This window comes from Carcharhinus amblyrhynchos, chromosome 1 (assembly GCF_965287045.1).
Source record: "Carcharhinus amblyrhynchos chromosome 1, sCarAmb.v2.hapA, whole genome shotgun sequence".
Lineage (NCBI taxonomy): Eukaryota > Metazoa > Chordata > Chondrichthyes > Carcharhiniformes > Carcharhinidae > Carcharhinus > Carcharhinus amblyrhynchos.
The window spans coordinates 5,080,373-5,097,892 of record NC_137324.1 but is presented as its reverse complement, the minus strand read 5'-3'; the positions used below and the strand labels follow the sequence as shown (position 1 = coordinate 5,097,892).

The window sequence follows — 17,520 nt, the reverse complement described above, 5'->3', positions numbered from 1 at the left end:
AAAGGGAGGGCGGTTTAGAACAGAGTTGAGGAGGAAGTTCTTCACTCAAAGGGTGGTGAATCTCTGGAATTGTCTGCCCGTTGAAGTGGTGGAGGCTACCTCGCTAAATATTTTTAAGACGCGGGTTGATGGGTTTTTGATAAGCGAGGGGATTAAGGGTTATGGGGAGAGGGCGGGAATGTGGAACTGAGCCACGACAGATCAGCCATGATCTTATTGAATGGCGGGGCAGGCTCGAAGGGCTAGTTGGCCTACTCCTGATCCTATTTCTTATGTTATGTTCTTATGTTAAGATCTTTGAGGTTTGCAAAACCTCACTTACTGTACTGACTGGAGACAACACACATCTCTTTAACCTGTGATTAGTGCTCCTTCCAGTCACATTGTTGGCCACTTTAAGACTTGAATAGCAGGTTAGGTGTAAAGATTCGCATTCTAATCAGTAATCTGTAAACTGTGTGTGCTTTATATGCTCTGTCTGAGGCCAGAACTCTCTATTCACCTGACAAAGAGTTTAACCTTGAAAACTTGTGAGTTTACTATCAAATAAATTGGTTGGACTTAAACCTGGTGTTGTCAGACTTCTTACTGTGATCATCCTCAACAGCAGTGCCCCACAAGGCTGTGTTCTCAGCCCCTTACTCTTATATGCCTCCTTCAACTCAATTTTCAAGTTTGAGATATGACACCACCGTAGTGGGTTGGATCTTAAACAATGATGAGACAGAGTACAGGAATGAGATAGAGAATCTGGTGAATTGGTATGGCAACAATAATCTCTCCCTGAATGTCAACAAAGTGAAAGATTGTCATTGACTCCCGGAAGTGTAGAGGTGAACATGCCTTTTTCTACATCAATGGGGATGAAGTAGAAAGGGTCGAGAGTTTTAAGTTTTTAGGTGTTCAGATCACCAACAATCTGTTCTGGCCCCCCATGCCGACATTATAGTTAAGAAAGTCCACCAACGCCTCCACTTTCTCAAGACACTAAGGAAATTTGGCATATCATCTACGACTCTCACCAGCTTTTCCAGATGCCCCATAGAAAGCATTCTTTCAGGTTATGGCACAGCTTGGTACGGCTCCTGCTCTGTCCAAGATTGCAAGAAACGACAAAAGGTTGTGAATATAGCCCAATCCATCACGCAAACCAGCCTCCCATCCATTGACTCTGTCTACACTTCCCACTGCCTCGGCAAAGCAGCCAGCATAATTAAGGACCCCACACACCCCAGACATTCTCTGTTCCACCTTCTTCCTTTGGGAAAAAGGTAGAAAAGTCTGAGGTTATATACCAACCAACTCAAGAATAGGTTCTTCCCTGCTGCCATCAAACCTTTGAATGGACTTACCTTGCATTAAGTTGATCTTTCTCCACACACAAGCTATGACTGTAACATTACATTCTGCACTGTCTCGTTTCCTTCTCTATGAACGGTATGTTTTGTCTGTATAGTGTGCAAGAAACGATACTTTTCACTGTTTGTTAATACACGTGACAATAATAAATCAAAAGTGGGTACCAGCCATCGTTTTGGCAAAACTGGTTTAATTTCTTACACAATTCAAAACAAAGATTTGATTTGATTCATTTTGGGCTCTCTATTTGTACTTGCATTTTAAAAAAATAAATTCTAAGCACAAAAAAGCCCCTCCGTTTTAATGAGACCATGCATTTTGCAATTTTACAAACACCAATCTACAACTACTCTACTCAACTTCACACCACTTTCAATAACACATCCATCAACTTCCCTTACATGGGATCATTTCTGGTGTGTCTGAACTTGAGAAGCTGCCGCAGGCAAATGATTTATTGTGGAAAAATAAGGAATATTAGCAAAACTAGTTGGTGATATCTACTCAATAGACAAAGGTAGTTGTGATAATGCATCAGCATTAGCATGGAACTCTGATTAACAATACTTTATTGTGTAGGAGTGTGTCTAAATGCACGGAGCAGTGACTCTGCCATTCACTCTATTTCTGTCAAACCTTGTTCCTTTCTGGTTTTTTTTCCACAGATTCCTTTTGCCAAGGGGATTCCAAGTGTCATACTATGATTCAAATGGGACACTAGTGACAGAAAAGGACACTAAACGGGTGAGAAATCTCTTGCAAACTGAAACCAGATTTAAATCAATTGATTTTTAAATACTGAAGGTGGACAGATTTTGTTCTTTAATTTCTCTGCTATCCCCTCCCCATCTCTCTGGTGGATAATGGATCTGTGAACCATGGATATTAAGGCCCCTCTTTACCTCGCCCCAGTCTCTATTCCTCTGTCCCTGACCTGATTGTTAGAATGTCTTCAGCAATGAAGAAATTGCAAATTGGCTCAATGCTATTCTTAACCACTAGGAATCCAATTTAGTTTTGTATAGATTGCAGTCCCTGCACATATTAGTACTTTCAAGTCAGAGGTTTATGAAAGGTGAAGTAAATTGAGATGCTCCTGACCAACATTGAGATTACAAATGATTCTGTCATAAAGGAATGTACATTACAATTGTCTGAGTTCCACCCTCCTGATCTCTGACTTTCATTCCCTACACCATTTTGCAAAGGAGATATTTTCAATGTCCACTAAAAGACTGTTATATGACTCTTTCTTTGGCATTAGGTGTTATTACTCAACATTCAGAAGATTCATTAAGCCATCATTTATTTAGATTCATTTAGAAGATTCATTTTGAACCATCAAAAGTATAGACGCACAGAGGGACCTGGGTGTGCAAGTACACAGATCTTTGAAGGTGGCAGCACAAGTGGAGAAGGTGGTGAAGAAGGCATATGGCATGCTTGCCTTTATAGGATGCGGTATAGAGTATAAAAATTGGCATCTGATGTTACAGCAGTATAGAACATTGGTTAGGCCACATTTGGAGTGTCCAGTTCTGGTCGCCTCACTACCAGAAAGACGTGGAGGCTTTGGAGAGAGTATAGAGAAGGTTTACCAGGATGTTGCCTGGTATGGAAGGTCTTAGCTATGAGGAGAGATTAGGTAAACTGGGGTTGTTCTCCCTGGAAAGACGGAGAATGAGGGGAGACTTAATAGAGGTGTATAAAATTATGAGGGGTATGGATAGAGTGAACAATCGGAAGTTTTTTCCCAGGTTGGAGGTGACAAACACGAGGGGTCACAGGTTCAAGGTGAGGGGGGGCGAGGTTTAACTCAGGTATCAGAGGGACGTGTTTTACACAGAGGGTGGTGGGGGCCTGGAATGCACTGCTAAGCAGGGTGGTGGAGGCGGACACGCTGGGATCGTTTAAGACTTATCTGGATAGTCACATGAACAGACTGGGAATGGAGGGATACAGAAGAATGGTCTAGTTGGACCAATGAGCAGCGCAGGCTTGGACGGCTGAAGGCCCTGTTTCCTGTGCTGTATTGTTCTTTGTTCTAAAACTCAGCAGTGTGTTCCTTAAACTGCCTTTTTCTATTCTTGTATAATAAAGAATGAAGGTATTCTATAAAATGTCCCTCCTTGCTCTTCTGATCTTAGTATTCTGCAGAACGCTCCAACTCTCTGCTCTCCCCTATCTCTGGCATTATGTGCATCCCAAATTTCATTGCTCCACCGTTGGGGGGCTATGCCTTCACTTGCTTCAGGTCCAAGCTCTAGAATGCCCCACCCTCTCCATCTCTCTGCCCCTCTTTATCCTGTTATAAGACACCCCATAAAACCCACCACTTTGATCAAGCTTTTGGCCATCTGAATTAATTTCCTCTCCTGTGGCTCCATAAATAACATCTCAGCAATTTACAGCCAATTCTGATTAAGTGGGCAACCATTTCCTATTATGGCTGTTGCAAGAGTTAACAAAAGTGTTAAACTTGTTAAATTCTTGCTGGAATTTAAAAAAAAATTCATTTGTGGGACATGGGTGTCGCTGGCTGGTCAGCATTTACTGCCCATCCCTAGTTGCCGTTGAGAAGATGGTGGTGAACTGCCTTCTTGAATCACGGTAGCCCATGTGCTGTAGGTTGACCCACAATGCTGTTAGGGAAGGAATTCCAGGATTTTGTTCCAGCGACTGTGAAGGAACAGTGATTCCAAGTCAGGATGATCAGTGGCTTGGTGGGGAACTTACAGATGGTAGTGTTCCTATTGGTCTGCTGTCCTTGTCCTTCTAAATGGAAGTGGTTGTGGGTTTGGAAGGTGCTGTCTAAGGATCTTTGGTGAAATGCTGCAGTGCATCTTGTAGATAGTACACACTGCTGCTCGGTGGAGGAGTGGATGTTTGTGGATGTGGTGCCAATTAATTGGGCTGCTTTGTCCTGGATGGTGTCAAGCTTTCTGAGTGTTGTTGCAGCTGCACCCATCCAGGCAAGTATTCCATCACACTCCTGACTTGTGCCATGTAGATGGTGGATAGGTTTGGGGACCATGATGTGGGTATGCCGGCGTTGGACTGGCGTAAACACAGTAAAAAGTCTGACAACACCAGGTTTTAGTCCAACCTATTTATTTGATAATATACTCACTAGCTTTCGGGGTTACCCCCTTCGTCAGGTGAATGCTGATGAAGGGGGTAACCCCGAAAGCTAGTGAGTATATTATCAAATAAATAGGTTGGACTAAAACCTGGTGTTGTCAGACTTTTTACTAGGTTTGGGGAGCCAGGAGGTGAGTTACTCATTGAAGTATTCCTAGCCTCTGACCTGCTCTTGTAGCCACTGTGTTTATGTGGTGAGTCTAGTTGAGTTTCTGGTGAATGGTAACCCCAAGAACGTTGACAGTGGGAGATTCAGGATTTTGAATGCTCTTCATAGTCATTGATTTATTTATTTGCATCAATGGTGAAGGAGCCCAGCACATCAGTGCAAAAGACAAGGCTGAAGCATTGCAGCAATCTTCAGCAGAAGTGAACAAAGAACAAAGAACAACACAGCACGGGAAACAGGCCCTTCGGCCCAACGAGCCCGCGCCGCCGTCCCATTGTCTCAGTGACCTATTCATGATTTTAGTCTACGCCTAATGTGCAAGGATCAGGGAGGTCCAATATAGGGACAATTTGTTACCCAATCAATCAGCCTAAAAGCGCATCTTTGGGATGTGGGAGGAAACCGGAGCACCCGGAGGAAACCCACGCAACCACGGGGAGAACGCGCAAACTCCCACAGACACAGGCCCAAATCCATGTGTCCGCACAGCAACAGAGATAGTCTCTGAGCTGTCATGTTGCCCTCGAGATGGTCCAGTTTAAGCACACTAACGACATGAAGCAATAGGCAACCCCCGAAGCAACGTCCAAGAGCAGCCCACTACAACCTGCCGCATGCATGCCCCTTGCTGGTCAACAAGGTGGACTTAAATGCCTGTGGAGACAAAAAATTCATTATTAAACAGGCAAAGACTGTAACATCCCTGAGGCAAAACGGAATCCCAAGCCTACAATGTTTAGTAAGGCCTGCTATATCCCCCTATATGTAGACCGCTCATGTGGCTGTCTAAGTGACTCTTAAACAACCCTAGCGTGCCTGCTTCCACCACCTTACTCGGCAGTGCATTCCACACCCCCACTACCCTTTGCGTGAAAAACTGCCCTCTAATATTTGTCTTATACCTAGCCCCCCTCACCCTAAGCCCGTGACCCCTCGTTCTATCCATTTCTAATAGCGGAAAAAGCTTACCACCATTTACTCTATCTATCCCCTTCATAATCTTATAAACCTCTATTAGATCCCCCCTCAGCCGACGTCTCTCAAGGGAAAACAGCCCAAGTTCCTTCAATCTTTCCTCGTAAGACAGCCCTTCCATACCAGGCAGCATACTGGTATATCTCCTCTGCACTCTCTCCAGGATCTAAGAACATAAGAACATAAGAAATAGGAGCAGGAGTAGGCCATCTAGCCCTTCGAGCCTGCCCCGCCATTCAATAAGATCATGGCTGATCTGTCGTGGCTCAGTTCCACTTTCCCGCCCTCTCCCCATAACCCTTAATCCCCTCTCTTATCAAGAACCCATCAACCCGCTTCTTAAAAACATTTAGCGAGGCAGCCTCCACCACTTCAACGGGCAGAGAATTCCAGAGATTCACCACCCTTTGAGTGAAGAAGTTCCTCCTCAACTCCGTTCTAAACCGCCTCCCCTTTATCTTGAGGCTGTGCCCCCTAGTCCGACTGTCTTTTTTGAGCGGGAAGAGTCTCTCCACCTCTATCCTATCCATCCCATTCATCATCTTATACGTCTCAATGAGATCTCCCCTCATTCTTCTAAACTCTAACGAGTACAAGCCTAGTTTATTCAGCCTCTCCTCATAGCTCAATCCCCTCAACTCCGGTATCAGCCTAGTAAACCTCCTCTGCACTCCCTCCAGGGCCAAAATATCCTTGCGCAGGTGCGGCGCCCAAAACTGCACACAGTACTCCAGCTGCAGCCTCACCAATGCCCTATACAGCTGCAGCAAGACCTCCCTACTTTTATATTCAATCCCCCTCGCTATGAAGGCCAGCATCCCATTCGCCTTCCTGACCACCTGCTGCACCTGCAAGCTGGGTTTTTGCGACTCATGCACAAGGACCCCGAGGTCCCTCTGCACCGTCGCCTGCTGCAGTTTTTCGCCACGTAAGTAATAGTCGTTCCTACCATTCTTCCTACCAAAGTGGACCACCTCACACTTGCCAACATTAAATTCCATTTGCCATTTCCTGGCCCATTCGCCCAGCCTATCTAGATCCTTCTGTAGACTCTCCACACCCTCCGCACAATTTGCCTTTCCCCCAATCTTGGTGTCATCAGCAAATTTCGACACCCTGCACTCGGTTCCCTCCTCCAGATCATCTATATAAATGGTAAATAGCTGAGGCCCCAGCACCGACCCCTGGGGCACCCCACTAGTTACCAACCGCCAATCCGAATAGCACCCATTGACCCCCACTCTCTGCCTCCTATTTGACAACCAATCCTCTATCCACGCTAACACCCTACCCCCAACTCCATGTCCCCTGACCTTCTGCAATAACTTCTTGTGAGGTACCTTGTCAAACGCCTTCTGAAAATCCAGAAAGACCACATCCACTGGCTCTCCTCTATCCACTGCCCTAGACACATCCTCATAGAACTCCAGTAAATTTGTCAGACACGACTTCCCTTTAATGAAACCGTGTTGCGTCTGCCCGATCAAGCAATTCCCTTCAAGATGCCTCGCAATTTCCTCCTTAATGACGGATTCTAACATTTTACCTCCCACAGACGTTAAACTAACCGGCCTATAATTCCCCGCCTTTTGCCTGGCACCCTTCTTAAACAACGGCGTAACATTAGCCGTTTTCCAATCTTCCGGCACTTCCCCGGAATCCAGCGACGTCTGGAAAATAACCACCAAGGCATCCACTATAACCTCCGCCATTTCTTTCAGAACCCTCGGATGCATTCCATCCGGTCCTGGCGACTTGTCCACAATCAGCCCCTCCAGTCTGTCGAGCACCACCTCTCTAGTAACAGTAATGTCATTAAGACCCTCCAGTCCGACCACCTTTCCATCGCTAACACCCGGCAAATTATTCACGTCCTCCTCCGTGAAGACAGAAACAAAAAAGTTATTCAAGACCTTAGCCATTTCCCCATCCCCTACCACTAGGTCCCCTTTCTCATCCTCTAAAGGACCAACGTTCACCTTAGCCAGCCTCTTCCTTTTTATATATTTATAAAAACTCTTGCTATCCTTTTTTATATAAAGTGCTAGCCCAGCTTCATAGCTTCTCCTACCCTCCTTTATCAACTTCTTTGTCAACCTTTGTTGACATTTAAACCTTTCCCAATCCTCTTCTCGCCCACTGCTCTTAGCTACTCTAAATTCCTCCGCTTTTAATTTAACACTTTCCTTCACCTCCTTCGTTATCCACGGCTTATTACCTCTCCTCCTACTGTCCTTTTTGACCATCGGAATAAATTTCTGCCGAGCACCAAGAAAGATCTCCTTAAAGATCCTCCACTGCTCCTCAGCAGACCTACCTTCCAACGTGCTCCCCCAGTCCACATTCGCCAATTCTTCTCTCATCCTACCATACTCCCCTCTATTCAAACAAAGGACGCGTGTCCGGGAACCCACTTTCTCCTCCTCCATCTGCAACAGAAACTCCACCATGCAATGATCACTCTCTCCAAGAGGATCCTTCACCGCAAGGTCCCTAATTCTACCCGCCTCATTACATAGCACCAGATCCAAGATAGCTCGCTCCCTCGTCGGCTCCAACACACACTGTTCAAGGAAATTATCCTGGCAGCATTCCAAGAACTCCTCCTCGAGCCCACCTCGTCCAACATGGGTCGACCAATCAATATGCAGATTGAAATCTCCCATAACTACTGCCGTCCCATTCCTGCACGCCGCACTTATTTGCGCGTTAACAGCCCGCCCCACCTCCAGATCATTATTTGGGGGCCTATAGACGACACCCACCAGTGTCTTCCTCCCTTTGCTGTTCCTAATCTCCACCCACAACGATTCCACTTTCTGCTCTTTGGCTCCGATATCATCCCTTGCTACCACCTTGATGCTATCCTTAATCAGCAGAGCTACGCCACCCCCTCTTTCCTCCTGCCTATCCTTCCTAAACACTTGATAGCCCTGTACATTCATCTCCCAGTCCCTGTCACCTTGCAGCCACGTCTCTGTAATGGCCACCAGATCGTATCCATTTGTGTCGATCTGCGCCACCAGCTCATCCACTTTATTCCGAATGCTTCGTGCATTCAGATAAAGCGCTTTCATCCCAGCCTTCACCTGGACCCTATTTGCCGTAACGCCACCAATTGGGACATCCTCGGCCTCTTCCCTTACCTGTACCCTATCCTTAACTTTAGACCTCGTAGCGTCACCTACCCTCGCACCCTCCCCCCCCCAATTAGTTTAAAGCCCTGTCTACAGTCCTCTTTACTCGATTCGCCAACACTCTGGTCCCAGCACGGTTCAGACCAACCCCATCCCGCCCGAACAAGTCCCACCTACCCCAATACTGGTGCCAATGCCCCATAAATTCGAACCCATTCCTCCCACACCAATCCCTGAGCCACCCATTCACTTCCTTTATCCTGTCAACCCTATGCCCGTCTGCACTCAGTTCAGGCAGTAGCCCAGAGACGACCACCTTGTCGGTTCTACTTTTTAATTCCATTCCCAGCTTCTCATACTCCCTCCCCAGATCCTCAGTCCGCACTTTGCCTACGTCGCCGGCACCCACATGTACCACAACGACCGGATTCTCACCCTCCCACTCCAGGTTCCTCTGCAGCCCAGCTGCGACATCCTGTACCCGAGCACCAGGCAGACAACACACCCTTCTGTGCACTTTGTCATTGTGACAAAGGACAGTGTCAATACCCTTCACCCCACTATCCCCAATCACTACTACGTTCCTTTTCCCCTTCTCTTTGCCTATGTCCTGCTGCATCACTGTACCGTATCTCTACATCCTTCCGGTAGTACGGCGACCAGAACTGGACGCAGTACTCCAAGTGAGGCCTAACCAACGTTCTATACAACTGCAACATCAGACTCCTACCCTTATATTCTATACCCCTTCCTATGAAGGCTAACATACCACACGCTTTCCTCATCACATTCTGCACCTGCACCGACACCTTCAGGGACTTGTGCACTTGCACCCCCAGGTCTCTCTGCGTATCTATACTCCGGATAGTTCTACCTTTTATCGTATAACTCCCCTCCACATTATTCCAGCCAAAGTGCATCACCTCGCATTTCTCCGGATTAAATTCCATTTGCCATCTATCTGCCCAATCTACCAGCCTGTCTATGTCCTGTTGCATTGCCAGGCACTGCTCCTCAGTACCCGCCAATCCAACCATCTTAGTGTCATCAGCAAATTTGCTGATCACACCACCTACCCCCTCTTCCAAGTCATTAATATATACTACAAATAGAAGAGGTCCTAGTACCGAGCCCTGCGGCACACCACTGGTGACAGACCTCCAATTGGAAAAGGAGCCTTCCACTACTACCCGCTGTCTCCTCCTCCCAAGCCAGTTCTCCACCCATCTACATACCTGGCCTTGTATCCCATGAGCCTTCACCTTTTCTATCAGCCTACCATGAGGGACCTTGTCAAACGCCTTACTGAAATCCATATAGACGACATCAACGGCATGTCCTTTGTCAACCGTTTTTGTCACCTCTTCAAAAAATTCCACTAGATTCGTAAGGCACGACCTCCCTGTAACGAAGCCATGCTGCGTATCCCTGATCAGATTGCAGCGCTCCAGATGTTCATACATCCTATCCTTGAGGATCCTCTCCATTAGCTTGCCTATAACTGAAGTCAAGCTCACCGGCCTATAATTCCCTGGGTTATCCCTCTGACCCTTTTTAAACAACGGTACTACATTTGCAATCCGCCAATCCTCTGGGACCTCACCTGTGTCCAAAGAAGAGACAAAGATTTGCGTCAGAGGCCCAGCAATTTCATCCCTCACCTCCCTTAGCAGCCTGGGATAGATGCCATCAGGCCCCGGAGATTTATCCGTCTTTATACTGTCTAAAAGTCCCAACACCTCTTCCCTCGTGATGACTATTTCCCTCAACGGATCCTCAAACTCCTCAAGCACAGCACCAGACATCAGGCCCCTCTCCTGCGTGAATACCAACGCAAAGTATTCATTCAAGATCTCCCCCATTCCCCCAGGCTCCAAGCATAGTTCCCCTCCTCTGTCCCTGAGAGGACCAATCTTCCCTCTAACCATCCTTTTGTTTCTAACATAGGAGTAAAATGCCTTAGGATTTTCCTTAATCCTACCCACCAAAGCCATTTCGTGGCCCCTTTTTGCCTTTCTGATGCCCCTTTTAAGTTCTCTCCTACATTCTCTGTATTCTTCTAACGCTATCTCTGTCCTCAAATGCCTAGATCTAATGTACGCCTCCCTCTTCCCCCTGACCAGGTCCTCAATATCCCTAGTTACCCACGGCTCTCTAATCCTACCCTTCCCATCCTTCCTCTTGACCGGCACATGCCTTTCCTGCAAAGATTTTAGTTTTCCCTTGAGAGACTCCCACATACCCAGCGTCGACCTGCCATCAAACAGCTTACCCCAGTCCGTATCTTTAAGATCCTGCCTAATCCGGTTGTATCTAGCCCTCCCCCAGTTTAACACCCTCCCCTTAGGACAGGCTTCATCTTTATCCATTAATATCTTAAACCAGACAGAGTTGTGGTCACTGTTAGCCACATGCTCTCCTACTTCAACGTCAACCACCTGCCCAGGCTCATTCCCCAGAACCAAGTCCAGTATAGCCCCCTCTCTGGTCGGGCTATCCACATACTGCTCCAGGGATCCTTCCATTACACACTGTACAACTTCCTCCCCGTCAGCACCCTCTGATCTCGGCACCTTCCAATCTACCCCGGGGAGATTAAAATCTCCCACTACCACCACCCTATTCTTCCTGCACTTATCTAGAATGTCCCTGCTTATCCCTTCTTCCACAGCCCTCGGGCTGTTGGGCGGTCTGTAGTACACACCCAACATAGTAACATCTCCCTTCCTATTCCTCAACTCCACCCATAGCGACTTGATTCCTATATCCTCTATACCTCCCTCCCTCTGCACTGCTATGATGCAATCCTTAACTAACAACGCCACTCCCCCACCTCTCAGCGACCCACCCCTATCACGCCTGAAGCACTTATACCCAGGAACATTCAACTGCCAGTCCTGCCCTTCCTTTAAGGAAGTCTCTGTAACCACCACCACTTCCAACTTCCTTTCGAACATTAATGCGGAGGAATTTAGAGTAGCTAAGAGCAGTGGGCGAGAAGAGGATTGGGAAAGGTTTAAATGTCAACAAAGATTGACAAAAAAGTTGATAAAGGAGGGTAGAAGAAGCTATGAAGCTGGGCTAGCGCTTAATATAAAAAAGGATAGCAAGAGTTTTTATAAATATATAAAAAGGAAGAGGCTGGCTAGGGTGAACGTTGGTCCCTTAGCGGATGAGAAAGGGGAGCTAGTGGTAGGGGATGGGGATATGGCTAAGGTCTTGAATAACTTTTTTGTTTCTGTCTTCACGGAGGAGGACGTGAATAATTTGCCGGGTGTTAGCGATGGAAAGGTGGTAGGACTGGAGGGTCTTAATGACATTACTGTTACTAGAGAGGTGGTGCGCGACAGACTGGAGGGGCTGATTGTGGACAAGTCCCCAGGACCGGATGGAATGCATCCGAGGGTTCTGAAAGAAATGGCGGAGGTGATAGTGGATGCCTTGGTGGTTATTTTCCAGACGTCGCTGGATTCCGGGGAAGTGCCGGAAGATTGGAAAACGGCTAATGTTACGCCGTTGTTTAAGAAGGGTGCCAGGCAAAAGGCGGGGAATTACAGGCCGGTTAGTTTAACGTCTGTGGTAGGTAAAATGTTAGAATCCGTCATTAAGGAGGAAATTGCGAGGCATCTTGAAGGGAATTGCTTGATAGGGCATACGCAACACGGTTTCATTAAAGGGAAGTCGTGTCTGACAAATTTACTGGAGTTCTATGAGGATGTGTCTCGGGCGGTGGATAGAGGAGAGCCGGTGGATGTGGTCTTTCTGGATTTTCAGAAGGCGTTTGATAAGGTACCTCACAAGAGGTTACTGCAGAAGGTCAGAGGACATGGAGTTGCGGGTAGGGTGTTAGCGTGGATAGAGGATTGGTTGTCAAATAGGAGGCAGAGAGTGGGGGTCAATGGGTGCTATTCGGATTGGCGGTTGGTGACTAGTGGGGTGCCCCAGGGGTCGGTGCTGGGGCCTCAGCTATTTACCATTTATATAGATGATCTGGAGGAGGGAACCGAGTGTAGGGTGTCGAAATTTGCTGATGACACCAAGATTGGGGGAAAGGCAAATTGTGCGGAGGGTGTGGAGAGTCTGCAGAAGGATCTAGATAGGCTGGGCGAATGGGCCAGGAAATGGCAAATGGAATTTAATGTTGGCAAGTGTGAGGTGGTCCACTTTGGTAGGAAGAATGGTAGGAAGGACTATTACTTACGTGGCGAAAAACTGCAGCAGGCGATGGTGCAGAGGGACCTCGGGGTCCTTGTGCATGAGTCGCAAAAACCCAGCCTGCAAGTGCAGCAGGTGGTCAGGAAGGCGAATGGGATGCTGGCCTTCATAGCGAGGGGGATTGAATATAAAAGTAGGGAGGTCTTGCTGCAGCTGTATAGGGCATTGGTGAGGCCGCAGCTGGAGTACTGTGTGCAGTTTTGGGCGCCGCACCTGCGCAAGGATATTTTGGCCCTGGAGGGAGTGCAGAGGAGGTTTACTAGGCTGATACCGGAGTTGAGGGGGTTGAGCTATGAGGAGAGGCTGAATAAACTAGGCTTGTACTCGTTAGAGTTTAGAAGAATGAGGGGAGATCTCATTGAGACGTATAAGATGATGAATGGGATGGATAGGATAGAGGTGGAAAGACTCTTCCTGCTCAAAAAAGACAGTAGGACTAGGGGGCACAGCCTCAAGATAAAGGGGGGGCGGTTCAGAACGGAGTTGAGGAGGAACTTCTTCACTCAAAGGGTGGTGAATCTCTGGAATTCTCTGCCCGTTGAAGCGGTGGAGGCTGCCTCGCTAAATATTTTTAAGAAGCGGGTTGATGGGTTTTTGATAAGAGAGGGGATTAAGGGTTATGGGGAGAGGGCGGGAAAGTGGAACTGAGCCACGACAGATCAGCCATGATCTTATTGAATGGCGGGGCAGGCTCGAAGGGCCAGATGGCCTACTCCTGCTCCTATTTCTTATGTTCTTATGTTCTTATGTTCAGTTCATCTGTTTTGCCAGTCACACTCCTAGCATTGAAACACATGCACCGAAGACCCTCAGAAACAATCCGATCCTTCTTCCTACCCTCCGGGCTTACCCTATCCCCAATCCCAGTTCCGTCCACCTCCCCACCCCCCCTCCATATTAGTTTAAACCCTGCCGAAACACTCCAGCTAACCTTCCAGCTAAGATATGCATGCCCTTCCCAGTTAACTGTACCCCATCCCTCTTGTATATTTGCCCCTCTTTCATAAAGACTTCCCAGTGGTCTACGAATCTAAAACCCTCTGCCCTACACCAATCCTTCAACCACGCATTGAGTTGGAGTATCTCATTATTTCTAGCCCTGCTAGCCCCAGGCACCGGCAGCAGCCCAGAGAACGCCACCCTGGAGGCCCTACATTTCAGCCTAGCCCCCAACTCCCTGAACTGCCTATGTATGTCCCCCCTGCACTTTGTTCCTACATCCTTCTCTCCTACGTGCACTATCACATCAGACTCAGTCCCTCCACCCTTCAAAATTCTCTCTACCCTTTCTGAAACATCCTGTACCCCTGCTCCAGGGAGGCAGACTACCATCCTGGAGTCCCGCTTTTGCCCACAGAACCGCCTGTCAATCCCTTTGACTTTCCCATCCCCCACCACTATCTCACACCCTGCACTCTTCCCTTCCTCCGAGGTATTCTGATCTCCCTCCCTTGCCTTCTCTACCCCAGCTGTCACCCCACCCTTGATATTCTGGGGTGATTCCTCCGGGGCGGTCCTAGTGCCATGACTCCTTTTCTTTTCGCTCTTCCTAACTGTGACCCATCCGTCTCTCCTCCTAGGTCCTGGTATCTGCTCAGTGTTACTGTCCCTATCCATTATTTCCTCATTTTCCCTAACTAAAAACATATCCTCCAGCCTCAGTTCCAGCTGCCTCACCCGGGCCCTTAATCACTGCACCTCTAGACATTTCCCGCATATGTGGGCTTTCGGGAGATGTGCTGTCTCCAGAAATGTCCACATATGACAACGAACACAGTGAACACGTGTAACCCTAGACCCTGCCATTATGTTTGCCCCCTTTTAAGGTGTCCTATTAATTCCTGTTACCGAGCCTGCGCTCGCCCAAGCCCAGTGAGCTTAAGCCCTTTTACCTCTCACTCTGCTTCCCGCTTCACTCCGCTGCCCGCTATCTACCTTGGCCTTCTTTTTATACTCCCGCGCTCCCTTCCCAGCAGCCCCCGCGCCTATCTCCCGCTACGGAGCGCCAAAATAAACAAAAACCCTCCCGATCTAGAAGTAAGTCAAAATGCAGTAATTACAATGCAGCACACTCACCAAAAGGCAGCCACTCGTCGAAATCACAGCTCCAGAGAACAGTGCTGAATAAATTTTTAAATTCTTTCATGGGACACGGGTGTCGCTGGTGTCACTGGCTGGCTAGCATTTACTGCCCAAGCCTAGTTGCCTGAGGGCAGCTGAGAGTCAACCACATTGCTGTGGCTCAAGAGTCACATGTAGGCCAGACCAGGTAAGGACATTAGTGAACCACATGGGTTTTTCCGACAATCGGCAATGGTTTCATGGTCATCATTAGATTCTTAATTCCAGTTATACACTTCAGGACTTTCCCAAGGTCCCCAGCATCACAGATGTCAATCTTCAGCCAGTTTGATTTGCTCAGCTAAAGGCACTAGTTACTACAAAGGCTGTGGGGACAATATTCCAGCAGTAGGATTGAGAACTGGTGCTGCAGAACTTGCCATGCCCCTAGCCAAGCTGTTCCAGTACAGATAGAACACTAGCACCAACTCGACAATGTGAGAAATTATCCTATCCACAAAAAGCGAGACAAATCCAGTCTGGATATCTAATCCCATCAGTCTTTTCTCGATCATCAGTAAAATGATGAAAAGGACCATTGGCAGTGCAATCAAACAGCATTTGATCAGCAATAATCTGATCCTCAGTTTGGGTTCTGCCATGATCACTCAGTTCTTGACCTCATTACAGCCTTGGTTCAGACATGGGCAGTGTTTGACAGAGTGTGGCATCAAAGAACCATTCCACCATTGAAAAGTTACAGCACAGAAGGAGGCCATTCGGTCCTAGCAAAGCTGATGTTAATGGGTAAAAGGAGGAAATCTCTCTGCTAGCTGGAGTCACGCCTTGCACAAAGGAAAATAGTTATGGTCATTGGTTCCCATTATCTCAGCCCAAGAGCATTGTTGCAGGGGCTCTCCAGGGTTGCCTCTGGGGCCCAGCCATCTTCAGCTACTGAGCAGACAGTATAAAGACATAAATACAATTTAGACTACTCAGCCCCTCAAGCCTGCTTTGTCATTTCATAAGATCATGGCTGATCTGTTTTCAGCCTCATCACCACTTTCCTGCGAACTCCCTTGCTCATCAAGAATCTATTAGCTTAGGGGTTTAAAAAAAAGGTGGAATGGGCAAATTAGGCCGAAGGACCTTTTTCCAAGCTGTAAACCTCTATGACCTCTATAACCTCTGTTCAACTCTGCAATTTTTTTGGTTGAAATGGTGACAAGGTGGGTAGCACAACTGCCTTACAGTGCCAGGAACCCAGGTTTGATTCCCGACATGGGTCACTGTCTGTGCGGAGTCTGCACGTTCTCCCCAAGTCTCTGTGGGTTTCCTCCGGTTTCCATCCACAGTCCGAAAGATGTACTTGTTAGGTGCATTGGCCATGCTAAATTCTCCCTCTGTGTACCCGAATAGGTGCTGGAGTGTACTGACTACAGAATTTTCACAGTAACTTCATCGCAGTGTTAATGTAAGCCCACTTGTCACTAATTTATTTAATTGAGAAAATGCAAATCTCTGGTGCTAAGTGATTGTCTTTCCGTTGGTTAATTTAATGTGATTAGTCTGCCACTTAGTCTGTAGAGAGACACTCTTTGGCAATGTGCAGCATTGCTGCTGTCACTCCACAAGTGCGTTAGGGTTTGTGCTGTGGCCTCAGTGACGGAGGTTGGCTGTACAGGGACCCTGAGTTATCATGAAACTGTTTAACAAGGAACACTGTTGCTTCAGGAGATCAAAGCCTGCCAAAACCATTGTCATTTGTTGGAAAAACCCATTTGGTTCACTAATGTCGTTTAGGGAAGGAAATCTGCCATCCTTACCTGGTCTGGCCTACATGTGTCTCACACCCAAGCAATTTGGCTGAATCTTAAATGCCCTCTGAAATGGTAACAAGTGGCTCAGATCAAAGCAAATTAATGATGGGCAATAAATGTTGGCCGTCTAGCGATACCCACATCCCATGGGTAATAAATGCTGGTCCAGCCAGCTGCCTATGAATGATTAAAAAAAATCTCAGCTCCTGACTTCCCACAGCCTGTCCACAATCTACAAGGCACAAGTCAGAGTGTGATGGAATACTCTCCACTTGCCTGGATGGGGGCAGCTCCAACAACACTCAAGAAGCTCAGCACCATCCAGGACAAAGCAACCCACTTGATTGACACCCCTTTCCAAACATTCCTTCACTGCTCCACCAATGAACAGTGGCAGCAATGGCAGATGAGATTAGGTGGGAGTTCAGGTGTTTCTAATATGTCAATGTGAATTTGATGCGCTGAAGGGCCTCTTCTGCACTGTATGATTCTATGATTCTTTGATTCTATAATCAAACAAGCTCTGCCTTAAAAATATTAAAAGTCTCTGCTTCCACTGCTTTTTAAGGCGGAGAGTTCATGGTGAATATGTGAGGCTACGGGGATAGAGAGGGGGAAAAGACATGGGTAATGTACATTGTCA

At 47.4% G+C, this 17,520-nt stretch overlaps 1 protein-coding gene across 1 annotated transcript in view; it reads left to right on the top strand.

The window, feature by feature from the left end:
* LOC145348502 (disintegrin and metalloproteinase domain-containing protein 12-like) overlaps positions 1-17,520 on the top strand; it is a 200,291-nt gene that overhangs the window by 24,495 nt on the left and 158,276 nt on the right. The window contains exon 4 of the mRNA XM_080196694.1: positions 2,025-2,103. Within this exon, the coding sequence (XP_080052820.1) occupies positions 2,025-2,103 (79 nt within the window). The remainder of the gene's footprint in view (positions 1-2,024; positions 2,104-17,520) is intronic.